At 39.6% G+C, this 13,032-nt stretch overlaps 2 protein-coding genes across 6 annotated transcripts in view; both read right to left on the minus strand.

Annotated features, from left to right (window-relative positions):
- Positions 1-13,032, minus strand: part of ARID1B (AT-rich interaction domain 1B) — a 243,544-nt gene that overhangs the window by 223,920 nt on the left and 6,592 nt on the right. For all 5 annotated transcript variants that reach the window (XM_031056279.1, XM_031056276.1, XM_031056274.1 and 2 more), the window contains exon 2: positions 451-561. In XM_031056279.1, the coding sequence (XP_030912139.1) occupies positions 451-558 (108 nt within the window). In that variant the 5' untranslated portion in view covers positions 559-561. The remainder of the gene's footprint in view (positions 1-450; positions 562-13,032) is intronic.
- Positions 1,593-13,032, minus strand: part of LOC115947791 (AT-rich interactive domain-containing protein 1B-like) — a 66,565-nt gene continuing 55,125 nt past the window's right edge. The window contains exons 3-4 of the mRNA XM_031056243.1: positions 2,491-2,494; positions 1,593-1,697 (exon numbers count right to left, since the gene is read on the minus strand). Coding sequence (XP_030912103.1) covers positions 1,593-1,697; positions 2,491-2,494 — 109 coding nt within the window. The remainder of the gene's footprint in view (positions 1,698-2,490; positions 2,495-13,032) is intronic.

The raw sequence follows: 13,032 nt of genomic DNA on the forward strand, positions 1-13,032 counted from the left end.
ACATGTCAAAGTCATTACTGATTATCAGGGTTTGGAACAGACAGCTCTTGCTAACAGTATTCTAAACCAGAATCTACTGAAAACATTTGAAAAAGGACACAGAAAAAAGCCTCCTCCTCACCAGATCGGTTTGTGCAAGAATGGAATTCCTAAAGTTAAAAAATCAATCAATTTCCTCTATGCAAATACACATGTGCACAGATGCACACATGTACACATATGCACAGAACATGCATGTGCATAAATAGTGCTGTTCTGAACCAGAAGAAGCCTAAGCCAAGTCCACTCACATACAAGCTATCTATTCCCATATTTTTAAAAACAATTTTTCATCAACCTTATTTAGTATTTCTTCTTTCAGTACTTCTCATCTGCTCATCCCAAATGCAATAAACTGGTATGTAAAATGCTTTCAATTTTAAAATACTGAAACAAACATTATTTTCTTACTGGTAAGCTCGATGGTCTTTCTTGCTGGATTAGATTCAAGTCTTCATGGTTAGGCTTTCCTGGGGCCATAGGGGGTTGAGATCTGGTTCCATAGCCTTCCTGAGACATGTCCTGCAACAACAGTTGTAAAAGAATTATTAACCTGACTCAGTAATTATAATTAAATCTACATCATGGAAGGGTGAAAATAAAAGACCTGAGTGCTGCTTTGGTTTTTGGTTTTTTTTTTGATCTGAAGTTTTTACTAGTTAAACCTTTCTGATACAAGTATCAAATCCACACAGGTACCTCTATGACATGTGCTATTTGCAAAGAAAACCAGGGAGCTGAGATGCATGCCAACAACCAGCAGGAAATCATACCACTGGAACATGGGAAAATACACTAAACCAAACCACTTAAACAACCCCATTTTACTGTAAAAGAGTTAGTAGCAAGCATAAACATTCATCCTACTCTAAGATGTATTCTCAAGCATTTCAACAAAGTACTGAGCCAGGTGGAAGACTGGGCTTGAAAACAGGATTGCAATCACGCTGTGTAATCAAGACTCCTGTAACAAGCCTGGATTTACTATTGGTACGACTGGCACAAATTTCAAACCCTGGCCATCAGGTCACAGCACACAGCACAGTCTCTGCATCTGCTGGAGCACATTCTGTTTGAAGGTTAGAGGGCACATGTATTTGATCAAGCATAGCTCCAAAGCTTGTGCCAGTAACCTGGGGATTTTCCTCCCTGCACAGGCCCAACCAGTTGCAGTTAATGGCCCAGCACCATTAGTAGTAGTAGTTAATGGCCCCCACCCATGCATGGGTGGGATGAGCAATGAAACAACCTCCTGTCCTGCACCCCATTCTCCCACCCCGCAGCACAAGCTCGTATCACACACAGAGATACTTGCCCATTGCAAAGCCTTCAATTCAGGCTTCATTTTAGCTTCTATGGCAGCTTCTACACCAGCTTCTTTAGGGAAAACAACAGAAAGCTCAATACTGACTTCAGCATGTATAACTGGCAGGGAAAGTTGAAGAACCAGTTCCTGCTAGAAAAGATAGCTCACCTTTTTCTTTGTTTTTAAATGATTTAACTCTCCTCTCCCCTTCCCTAGTTTACTACCAGTTCAGTTTGCTTCAGCCAGCCTAAGGCCTCAGATTTTGTGGCATACCTGAAGCAGGCAGGAGCTGCAAGGCACAGAAGGACAGGGCAAGCTGCCCTCTGCCCCACCCCACCATCACACCTTGCTGCTGCCTGCACAGGGCTGCTCAGGCATCCCTGTGCGCACAGCCACAGCTGTGGCTCATGCACAGACTCCAGAAGGCAGCTGGCTGGCAGAGCAGGAAAGCTTTCTGTCTCCGGTTTTAGCCCAGCTTCTGACAGAGAGAAATTTGTTAACAACTGTACCATTTCCATTCAGCCCCTTCCACCCATTTGGACTGTCCCAGATTATTTTAAGGGATGCAGAAAATTCAATGGGGCTAATTAAACAAACCCCAGCAAACCTGATACGATATAAACCCAGCAATAAATGACCCTATCCCTAAGCCTGTGCCAAGTAAAATCAAGAAACACTTAAAAGGCCAGCACTTCAATGTGGTTACCAGCAGAGGGTAACAATTAGGCTTAAGGGTGACAAAGGCTGATGGCTGAATGATTATTATCCCCTGTGACCCCCCGCACTCCCTCCCGCCCAGATTTCCACTTGTCACACTGCTCTCCTGCTGCGCACACCAGCAGGTTCCTGTGGATTAACAGTGAGGTTTAAAATCAACAAATGGCACAAGGCCTCCATTCAGCAGCCTTCACCCCAGTACAAAGGAGTAGAAAGGTGCAGGACAGCTTCACAATAGGCAAACAAATGAGCAAACCTCTGCTTTCCTTTTTATTTAAAAACGCGCATGCACACACACACACACAAACACCACGCTCACGAACGCTGGGGCTGTCACTACACAGGCATTCCCAATAAACCTGGCAACCCCAGATTTCAACTTCCAATTCAGCGTTCAATGCCGTTCTTCCTAATTCTTAAAAAATTACACCAAATAAAAACCACTTGTCAAAACAACAACAACAAAAACCACATGGCTATACCAAGAGTGATGAAAAAGGATAAATGGGATATTCAGTTTAGGAGACGTCATTGTAGAAACACAATTGTTCCTTTTTCCAAACAGACACTACAGGATTTTGCTGGGAAGCAAAACATGTTCTTTATATTTTGAAGAATCGAGAGCCATTACTTCCTTACGAAGTACCAAGCATGGGTTTTCCCACATGTTTGCAAGATTTTAACCTTGTTTCCTACTGAAATTTCCAGGGAGACCAGAGCAGGAGAGAGAAGAGACAGCATGCTTTCTCATGAGAAATACTGCAGGTTGAATGGAATTTACTTTTACCTGGGTATTTGAAGACTATCTACGAAATGTCTTTCCACACACTGAAGAGCACATTAAAAACCCCAGACACAACACCCTTTGTCTTTTTAAATGCACTGTTTTCATAAAGCCTTCCTTTCTGTCTGTAGAAAAATCAAATCCATTTGCTGAGTTGTAGGTGAGGTTTGCAAACACACAGACATTTGTGTTTGTTAATGATGCAAGCACCTGTGCACTCCAAATGGGACTGAGATTACAAACTCTTTCTTACATTCTCTGTAAAGCTATGTAGATACTCAAATCACTAGAAACTTGGAAAGCAGCTCTTGAGAAATAAAGGATCAGTTTGCTTTCAGTAAGCTGCAGGCTTGGGAATCTCCCAGATGAAATATGCATGGGACTGTGTGTATAATTTTATCTGTTTATACACATGTATTGTCCAATAAAAACAGTCCATTTATATCCTAAACATAATGATTAAATAATAGCATATTTCACTAAGAGGTTGGCTTCATAACCAAAGTAGTGCTTAGTATCATTTTGACTGAAAAACAGAAGAGAGAAAATCCCTACTGCCTGTCTTCAGTTCTGCATTTGGAAATTTTGTTAACATACAGCATATTACGGAATAGCGACAACAGATTTTGAGAGATAAATAAGAAATAAGGACATAAGTATTAGAGTAAATTGTCTGTCACAGAGGAAATGCATGGAATTGGCAATTCTCACAGCTTTGAAAGGTCATTTTTCTTCCTAGCATCTAGGAATGGATTTATCGGGCACCGAAGAGAGGGAACATAAGGGGAAGAGAAACATGTTACCACGTGTTGTGCTACAGTCATGGCTGAGGAATTCCCCATTGATACTGGGGCTCAGTCTTCTCCTGGGATTCCTGACTTTTTTTTTTGTTTGACTCCCAGTATTTCATCCATCATTGACATCAGCTTTCAAAATAAAGCTTATGACTTTTTATGAATCACAAAAAATCCTTCCTCCCATAGATGAGCATGTGTTTTAGACAGAAACTCAGGCTTTTATAAACAGAAGGCTACAAGTTTCCACTCAGAACTTCCCAACTTGGCACAAACCCAATCATATCATAGCTGTTACAGCACAAACTGTCAACAAAGTTGTAAAATAACTAAAGTCAGGGTTTCCCCCATCAGATTTTAGAAAAGCACAGGGACAAATAATCAGCAAGTCACAAACATATACTCAAAATAGCTGAGGTTTAGACTTTTTTAGACTTTTAAAAACACATTTATGATTAAAATAGGTAGACAAAAAAAGGACTAGACAGAGTCTAAAGCCTATATATTGGGAAAGCTGTTCAGAAATTGATCCATAAACAATTATTATATTTGGGAAGCAATAATAACAACAATCAACTGCTTATAATTCACAGAGCCTGAACTAGTTATTCATCTCCTATTTACGTACACTTTCAGCTTTTTCTGCACATTGAGGTATATGGAGCTCAAGATTTGTGTAGTCTAAGGAGTAAGGGAGGAAATTGGATATTTTCATCCCTCTTGTTCTCTGTTACTGTATTCATCTTATAGACTTTCCAAGTCTCTAATTCTGGTGTAGGATTTCACTACCACAGAGGTTTAAAGTGACAGAGTGAGCCTACATACTGGCCTGCAATAAAGTCAAAGGCTCCTTGTTCCTGCCTCCCTCCTACAATTCTTGCAGCTGGACACACATCTCTTAGCTTGTATTAGTGGTCTTTACTGGACCACTTTGTTAGATGGTGCAACTTAAAACTTGCCAGGTAAGTAACCCCTTCCCCTTCAGCTTTATCATGGCTTACTTAGCTGAGCTGGCCTTGGGAAGGATTGGGTGAGCAAGAGAGGAAGGAAACTTCCCTTCTTTGGCAGCAGCCAGTCATAAGCCTGGCTTCACACTTGCAGGAGTTAATTACACTGCAACCACTTTGGAGCAGGCCACTGCCAGACAGATTTTTCCCTTTTTCCCCTAATCACGTGCAGTGGTAATTAGTGTCATGCTTTCATTCTCTAGCTGGACGTAGCCTAAGACAAGCAAGCCAGTCCACATGGGTGAGTTCTTTGCAAACCTGAATGAATATAGCACCAAAAATGATTGAAACCATGTAGGTGCAATGCACATTTATTTTAAGTTTTGCCGAAGAAGATTAGATCCAATTATTAAACAGTTTAAATTATTTTTAAAGGAAAATGAAAGCATAGTGAAAATGTTTGCAGGAAAACCACATTTAAAGGAGGGTTGGGTGAGAAATGTCATTCAGGCTTCATTCACTTCTACTGCAGTGGGTTTCAGAGGGATAACATGACCACCCAGGAAGATAAGTACCATGAGGGTTAAACAGAAAGAAGATAAATTTATTTAAAATAATATGCTAGAATTCAATCTGAAAAAAACTCATTAAAAACTATTTTAGCCCAAGTTCTTGATTCAGTGGGTTAATCTTAAGAACACTTCAAGTGTGAGAGCAGCAAATTCTATAGCAATGTGACAACAAGAAAAACTGAAAACAAATGTTAATTCTTTTTTTTGCCTCAGACCACTTGAGAATGGAAATCAGAACCCAGTAGAGCAGCCAAGAGAAGTGGACAGCCCTACAGTACAAGAGCATTTTACTCATCTCTGAAGGAATACCACTGAACAGAAAGAAGCCAAGTGATATGTTAGGGGCTATGCTAGAAGGATATGAGGATATGCCTTGTTACCAGTCAACCAAGCATCTGTTCATTCTGTGTAGATAAGTATGTATCAACACATCTCCCCTATTTCTACCTTTTGCACTAACAGACTACAATAAAGAAAAAATTACTTACCAGAATGGTGACACATCCCTAAACAGCCAACTTCTAGCCCAACCCTAATACCTAACATGTAACCTCCCAAGCTGTATATTCTCTGGTAGCACAACACTGACAACAAAGGCCGGCCAACCTGCTAGAGGAATATTGTAGGTAAGGCTGCACTCAGAAAAAATGTTATGCCCAAGGGCACAGGCAACATTGAGTCTCATGCAAGCAGCCCTGTGGGGAAGGATCCGCTAAGTACAAAAGAGCAGAGACGTTTGCTTGAATCCTGGCCAGATGGTTTGCAAAAGTCCTGCAGGATGTAGATGGACTCTTGCAGAAGTTCTTGGGTCAAGAAAAATACATACATACGTATCTTGAATTTTATGAATCAGAAATAGGGAAGGAAAAAATGAAACAGAAGCCTACAAAGCCTTGAAGAAAATGGCTATCTTGCAGCTGGAGAGCACTGTGCACAAACCAGCAAGCAAGTCTCTTGCTGCACAGGAGGAACAGGTGATTGCTGGAAAAAAAAATTAGTTTTGTCGGTCCTAGCACCTATTACACCAACAAAAAAGAAGAGCATGCTAACCACCGGAGGTGGATTACCAATGCAGTCTGGTAATCCTCTTAAACACACGAGTCTGTGTTTACGTGATGAACTGAATAAACCCTGTTCACAACCAGAATACGTAAATCACTTCAAGCCAACCCTCTCCCACCACCACGGAAAGCTGAATGGAGACAAGGAAAGCAGCCATCCTGAAGAACGGCAACCAGGAGCTTGGCGTCTCCTGCAACACACTGACACTTTTGCTGATTGCTACGTCAGTGGGACTACCAAGCAGCAACTTTCAGGTCGTTATCATTTGCCCACAGTCAAGTCAGGGTTATAACATGCCCTCAGAAACAAAGATGATACTCTGCCTCACCAAGTTAACTTCGGTCTTCAACATCTTTACAGCTACTAAAGGGAATCAACAACTTCAGAAAATTGCCAAAGCAAAATAGCCCCTTCCTTTCTGAAGAGATTAATCCAGAAATCATAACTAATCTGTAAGAGAAAAATCCTACCATGTACGTGAAGATATTTGGGAAACCTGCCAGTTTGCACGCCTCAAGTGCTGACCAGTCATTGTCCGTAAGACACCTCATCACCTTCAATGTTATTAATACTGTCCCTTCCAAGATATCTGCAGTTTCTTTCTAAAACTTGCTATATCCTAGACATCCTTTGTTAGGCTGCTTAAAAAAAATATTTACAATGGTAACATAATTTTCTCCCGTCATGATCCCAGTTATCATGAAATGACATCTAAGTTAAGTCATAAGACACTGCAGAGGGAAGGAAAAAAATACACTATGCAGCAGTTGATGCAAAAGATACTTAGGTAAGCAAATATATTATTGAGGGTCAGCTCATCAGAATTCTCCAGAAGTTATTAGCAAGTCAGAATACCTACCAAAGGCTTTTTGCTGTAGAATACACTGAAAACATTTCAAGCACAGACAGGGTCAAAAAAACCTCTCTACATCTTACAGGAAGATTTTTTGTTTGGACAACACAGCTTCTAGTCACCTATTAGGTAACCTGAGCCAACCAACAAGCCAGAAGGGTCTTTCTTCCTCAACGCTCTAGTCCATTTTCACATGTGTCTTGCTATATGGCCTCCAGGAGCCACATTAAGCAAGTGATGCAGGAAGAGCTCCAAGATGAAATCATTCTCAGAAACCCTTATCTTGCTTTTCTCTTTCACCACTATTGCATTCCATGGATCACAGAGCATATCAATAGTGGATTTAATCAGAAACAAGACATTTCTTCTCATTTTCCTCTCTCATACTTGTAACATGCCACAAGAAAAATAGGCCAGTTTGATGTTTGTATTAAAATGTGACTGTTGCACACCGCGCAACCTGATAAACAGTTGTCAGCTCTTCATTTACAAGCAAAAATGGTAGGATTTTGTTCTACAGATCTGAAGTTCCAGTTTATTTATAAAGAGATGAGAGAGAGTCAAAAAAAGTAATCTGAGAAATGTAACTTGGAAATGAGGGGTAAAAAATGATCATTTTATTTCCATGCATTTTCCCATGTTTACAGAGCTTTTTGGATTTTTCCTAAAAAACCCACAAGGCTTAACAATCCAACCACGCTTTCATTTTCTACACCCCCTCCTTCCTCTCCCTGCCATTTTTTCACTGACAAAGCTATATTTAAAACAAAACAGAACAAAAAAGTTGTTTTAAAAAGAGGCCTGGCTGGTTTTGCATGTCTTATTCTTTACAGTCACTTGGGACAGACTACTATGTTAATGTGATGACTTACAGATTTTGTGCCATCCAGCATCCTGCCCTGCCACACTAGTCCTTCCTAAAATTCCAGAATTGCTTCAGCAGACCCGAGACGTGAAGCTGGGCTGAGAAACAGCTCTGCATCCCAAAGAAACAGCTAAACCCAGCAAAAGGTGGGAGAGGGGCAGGATTTAAAACCTGCCATTTCTTTCAACTCGGCTGATGCAGGAGCAGAGAGCTGGGGGGCTCTGTGCTCCAGACTGCCTGCTGCTGCTGAGGAAGCTCTCCCAAGCATACGGCTCGCTGGCAGAAATGAGGTCAGAGCACTGCCCGCAGCTTACAGCAGAGCTGAAAGCCTGAAGCCAGCTTACTGAATAAAGAGAAAAGCTGCACCGAGAGCAGCTGCTACCTCTAGGCTAATCGAGCTAGGTACCCAAGGATGAGACTTCCTCACTCAAGACTGGGAAACATTACTTCAGTGTTTTCTTAGGGGCACGTCTGTGTCTGTGCTTTGAGGTAGAAGCCAGGACTTCATCTAAAGGCTCATGAAACCCTGCAAATCGGTGAGGAAGGGCTGCAAAACATCAGTGAGGTTACATTTAAAAAAAAAATCAGAATAGAGAGGTTTGCTTCCTAGCACCTGTCCCTCATATATAAAGCTATATTGTATAACAGACAATTTATATCACAGTCCAGTAACACCTGCTAACTTACCCTCTAATACTCCACCACAGAGAGCCCTTAAATAAAAACTGAAAGGAGATTTACCTACTATTTTATCAACAGTACAATCGTAGGAGAAGGAACCGAAGCTCAGATGCAAAAAAGTCTGAAATAAACTTGGTAAAGAAGGTGTTCCCAACTGGTCTCTACTGTTTTGGTTAACTTTGGCTTTCAGTAAGTGAAAGCGCTGGTGTGTTACATTTGGGGCTGGCTACTGGAAGTACAAAATTAGCTGCATTACCATCCCCCCTTTCTCTGCAGTCTGTGAAGGAAGACACAAAGTATCTGCGCAAAAATCTTTAAATCCAGCCCACCACACAGAGCACTATCTTAGTCCAAGGAGTGGGAAAAGAACCGAAATTTCCAAAAGGAGCACCCACCAGTAGAAGCAATTCAATGGACTGCACAATACAAGAGTTTAAACCAACAGCAGTAAACTATTTCTTTATTCTTTTGAGATAGAAAAGTCTTCACCACCATCACCACAACCACAATTTCTCAAAAGAAAATGTTCCCAGCTGGGCTGCTGCTGGGAGTGGCAGGAGGAGGGGGTAAGAGGGTGGTGGACAAATGAAAGAAGTGGTGAAAACTTAAAACACTGATACCAGACCACTGACTACTCTTTAATATAGAAATGAAAAAACAGTGATGTTCATTAAAAGTTGGTAAAGGATTACTACGTAATAAAGCAACAATGATCCTCTCTTTTTTTGTGAGGGTGAAGGAGAACAATCTTCATTAATTCCATAGGCAGAGACTCCAACCCCAGACTGGTTACAGCTGGCTATTTAGCTTTCTACCTACAAACATGCATGTGGAAGATAGCTACTTGGCAGTCAGGGATAAACATGAGGAAGACACAAAGAGAAGCTATGTTCTTCCAGAGCTTGATTTATTGAGAGACAGCTCACGAAGACCAACAGTTGTTCTCCTATCTTCTGCAACATAAACACCAAGTAGTTTTGTCAACATGTAAAGGTAAACTTGTTTTTTAAGTGGTATCTTATTTATTTTGATTTTCTATTTCATTCTTTGTTGCACATATTTGACTGCAACAACTAAAACACTCTGTAACAATTCAGCTGCATGCTCCAAAATCTATTTGAAATCCTACTACAGTACTGGAAAGGATAATGAATGCGTATGAAATGTATGCTGGTCAATATTCAGATAAATCATTGTCTCAACAACAAAATCCCAATGCAAAATACAGAAAATAAAACTAAATATATGTATACTGAATAGCTTCAATTATTAAAGAAAATGCATGCAGCCAAAAAAATGCAGTGTTAGATTTTATGCCAGGAATATTAACAAACTTATTTTCCCTACCTCTGAGGAAAATAATGTATATTAATTTAAAGGCCATAAGAGAATATTGCTATATTGCAACTGGCCATGAGGTGCAATTTACAAGACCATTGAAATTTGGAATATATACTGCTCATACAGAACTAAAAAACCAAACCAACCAACCAAACAGAACAAATAGTAAAAAAAACACCTAACCACTTAGATTTATTAGTAGTTTTTAGACTTTACAACATGAGCACTTAATTCAGAATGCTATTCTATTTGCATTTTAGAATTTTTCTTAGAACAGCCTTTGTGCCTTTATATTCTAAAATATTTGCCTACATAACTTTTGTCAATGAACAGCCATCAGATTAGTGGGTCATAAAATAAATGACAATTACATGATCAGGTATCTTCTGATAAACTCACTATTCTGTTTAACTTATTGCTACATTTCAAAGGTATGGATAAAATTTTTAAAACTCTCTTTGAGTAGTAAGAAGAGTGGTAAGGGTAGCAACAATAGTTATGATCACTAATCTCCTATAACAAAATAGTTTTTATCAGCCTGCATTCCAGTAGTTTTACTATCAAGTTAATTAATTGACTCCTATGCTAATATCTAAATGCCAAGCAATTAATGGCACTGAACTATAGATGGCTTTTCTTTGCTCTTGTAGAGTTATTTTATAAAGCAAATGCAATTCTGTCACTTCGCTGATTTAATGCAGGCTTTGTGAGGTTAATATTCCAAAGCAATTGCAAAATAAAGAACTGCTTTAATTAACCTTCTGTGATTTAAATACTGGGAGAAATCAGAACTCAGAAACTTTAAATAATATCATCATCATAACAACAATACTTTGTGGATCAAAGCCAAACCACTGATTTGAGAACTTTAAGAAATACATTAGGACACGTGTATCTTACTGTGTTTCTAAACTCATTAAAAGGACCTTTCTCTAAGCATAGCATACTAAATCCATGATAGATTTTACATAGTTTTTGTAGTTGAGCTGAAAAATGTTTCCTTTTAAGATTATTTACTTATAAATACTGAAGTTTTTAGTTAAAACAAATGATTCAGCCCCCCTGCTTTTTGCACTAGAATACTTTGTGAAGATTTTTGTTATGGACATAGGACACTGCTCACTAAATCTACAAACTGATTGCACATAAGTAACTGACCACTTAAAGCAGCAAAACAGGATTTCCCTCTTCCTAGGAGATTAGGTTTTCTCTCTTTCCAATTTAGCTGAAGGGAGGCTTTTATTGACAGAGTTTCTTTATGATATTGTATGCTAACTTCATTTTAGAACACGAAAAAAATCAAGACTCGGGCCTTTCAGTATTGCATATCTTTCTAGCACAAAAGCTGCAATATGTCTGCTAGGCTCAGAATGATACAAAAACACAGGAATAAAAATTAAAAACCAGCAGGATACAGGTGGCCATGAACACTCCTGCCAAACAGGTTTCCAATGTGCGCTGACCTATCTCCTCTGACTATCCGATCCAGCCAGGTATCACCAAACCCCCATCAGCAGCAGATGCCTGAAGAGGTGCACTTGCCGGTTTCTCAGGAAAAGAAAGCTGACCTTCAGAATTCCTCCTTCAAATGGAAAAGCCTGCTTTCAGCAGAAAACCATTAAGAGATGAAGACAGCAAAAGAACATACATACTGAGAAAATGTTTAACTTCAATGAGGGAACTTGAAACTGAAGGTGCTGTTCAGTTGTTGAGACAACTCAGAGGCAAACAAATTCTTTCACTGACAGTCCTTTGGAAGATTATAAAACAGAAGTATAAACAAGCTTGCTACATTTTATACATGAACAGTAGTACCACTTTGCAAGATAAAGTACTTCTCCTTTCCCAGTAGTACCACTTAACAAATCCAAGTTACTACAAAGACAACTATGTGTAAGGAGCAGTTATACATGCTAACTTTAACAGCTTCAGGCCTAACAGACTGGAGTTGGATTTTTATTTGCATAAATTGATCACAATCTCTGTAAACACTCTCTTTAAAATAACAGGGCCAAGAAAGTCTTCTCTAAATCTGAATGCAGATTTTTGGGTTTGGTCAACAAGCCTTCAGCAAAAACAAGCCTGCGCTGCTGTGACTGCTGCTCTGTGCTATGCCCTCAATTTTGTGTTTGTGCTCAGGTGTGAGTTTACAGACAATTATACTTTCTTCTTCTGCCTGACTCTATACCTTCTAGCTACTTGGCTCTGGAAGATTATTCTCCAAGTCTGACAAGGTAGCGTTTTATAATCTTATAAATACAGAGAGAAATACTGAGGAAAAAAAGACAGAGGTTTGACACATTTCCTGGAATGATATAAGCAAAGATGAGCAAATAGATCAGTCCCCAAATGGACAATAATCATCCATTCCCACTACTGGGAGAAGACACAGTGCAGGAGTCAGTTTCACTGAACCCCTGAGCTAAGTACCCTCCACCAGAAAAACAGCCTTATGCTGAACACTTATTCGCTATCAATACAGCATCATGATTATGAAATAAGACTTTATAAAAGCAGAGATCTAACTGGCAAAGATTTCAATCAGTTAAGTACTCATTGAACCTACAAGGGTTCAAACCCCTCTTGTCCTTCCTGAAAATATCACGTGCTTAAGAAAGGTTCAAAAAGGATAAATCAGTTTAATGCACAAGTTCAATACAGTTTCCAAGTATTTCAACAGTTCTTTAATCACTTCAGTGCTCAGCAGGTGCTGGTCACTGGTGGCTTGGCTGGAAGAAGTTGTAGTGTGAGTTTGGAAGCCATGTGCTGAAAGCTTGCTCCCCCTTCCCTGCTTTCCCCAAGGCCAGTCAAGCTTTACTACAGATGCAAGAAGCAAATATTGCACTCTGCCTTTTGGTATCTATCTGACCTCTCTGAAGCACGTTGGCAACAGAAGGTTCAGTATACCAAAACTGATGCCTTCACACAAAGAAGTACTACTGGTGTTCCATGTTTCTCATTTCAGCTTCCCCCATAAGGGAGGCTCAAATGGCTGGCAAAGTATATATATATATATGTATATGTATATGTATATGTATATGTATATGTATATGTATATGTATATGTATATG

The sequence above is a fragment of the Geospiza fortis genome, unplaced genomic scaffold, assembly GCF_000277835.1.
Source record: "Geospiza fortis unplaced genomic scaffold, GeoFor_1.0 scaffold162, whole genome shotgun sequence".
NCBI classification, from domain to species: domain Eukaryota; kingdom Metazoa; phylum Chordata; class Aves; order Passeriformes; family Thraupidae; genus Geospiza; species Geospiza fortis.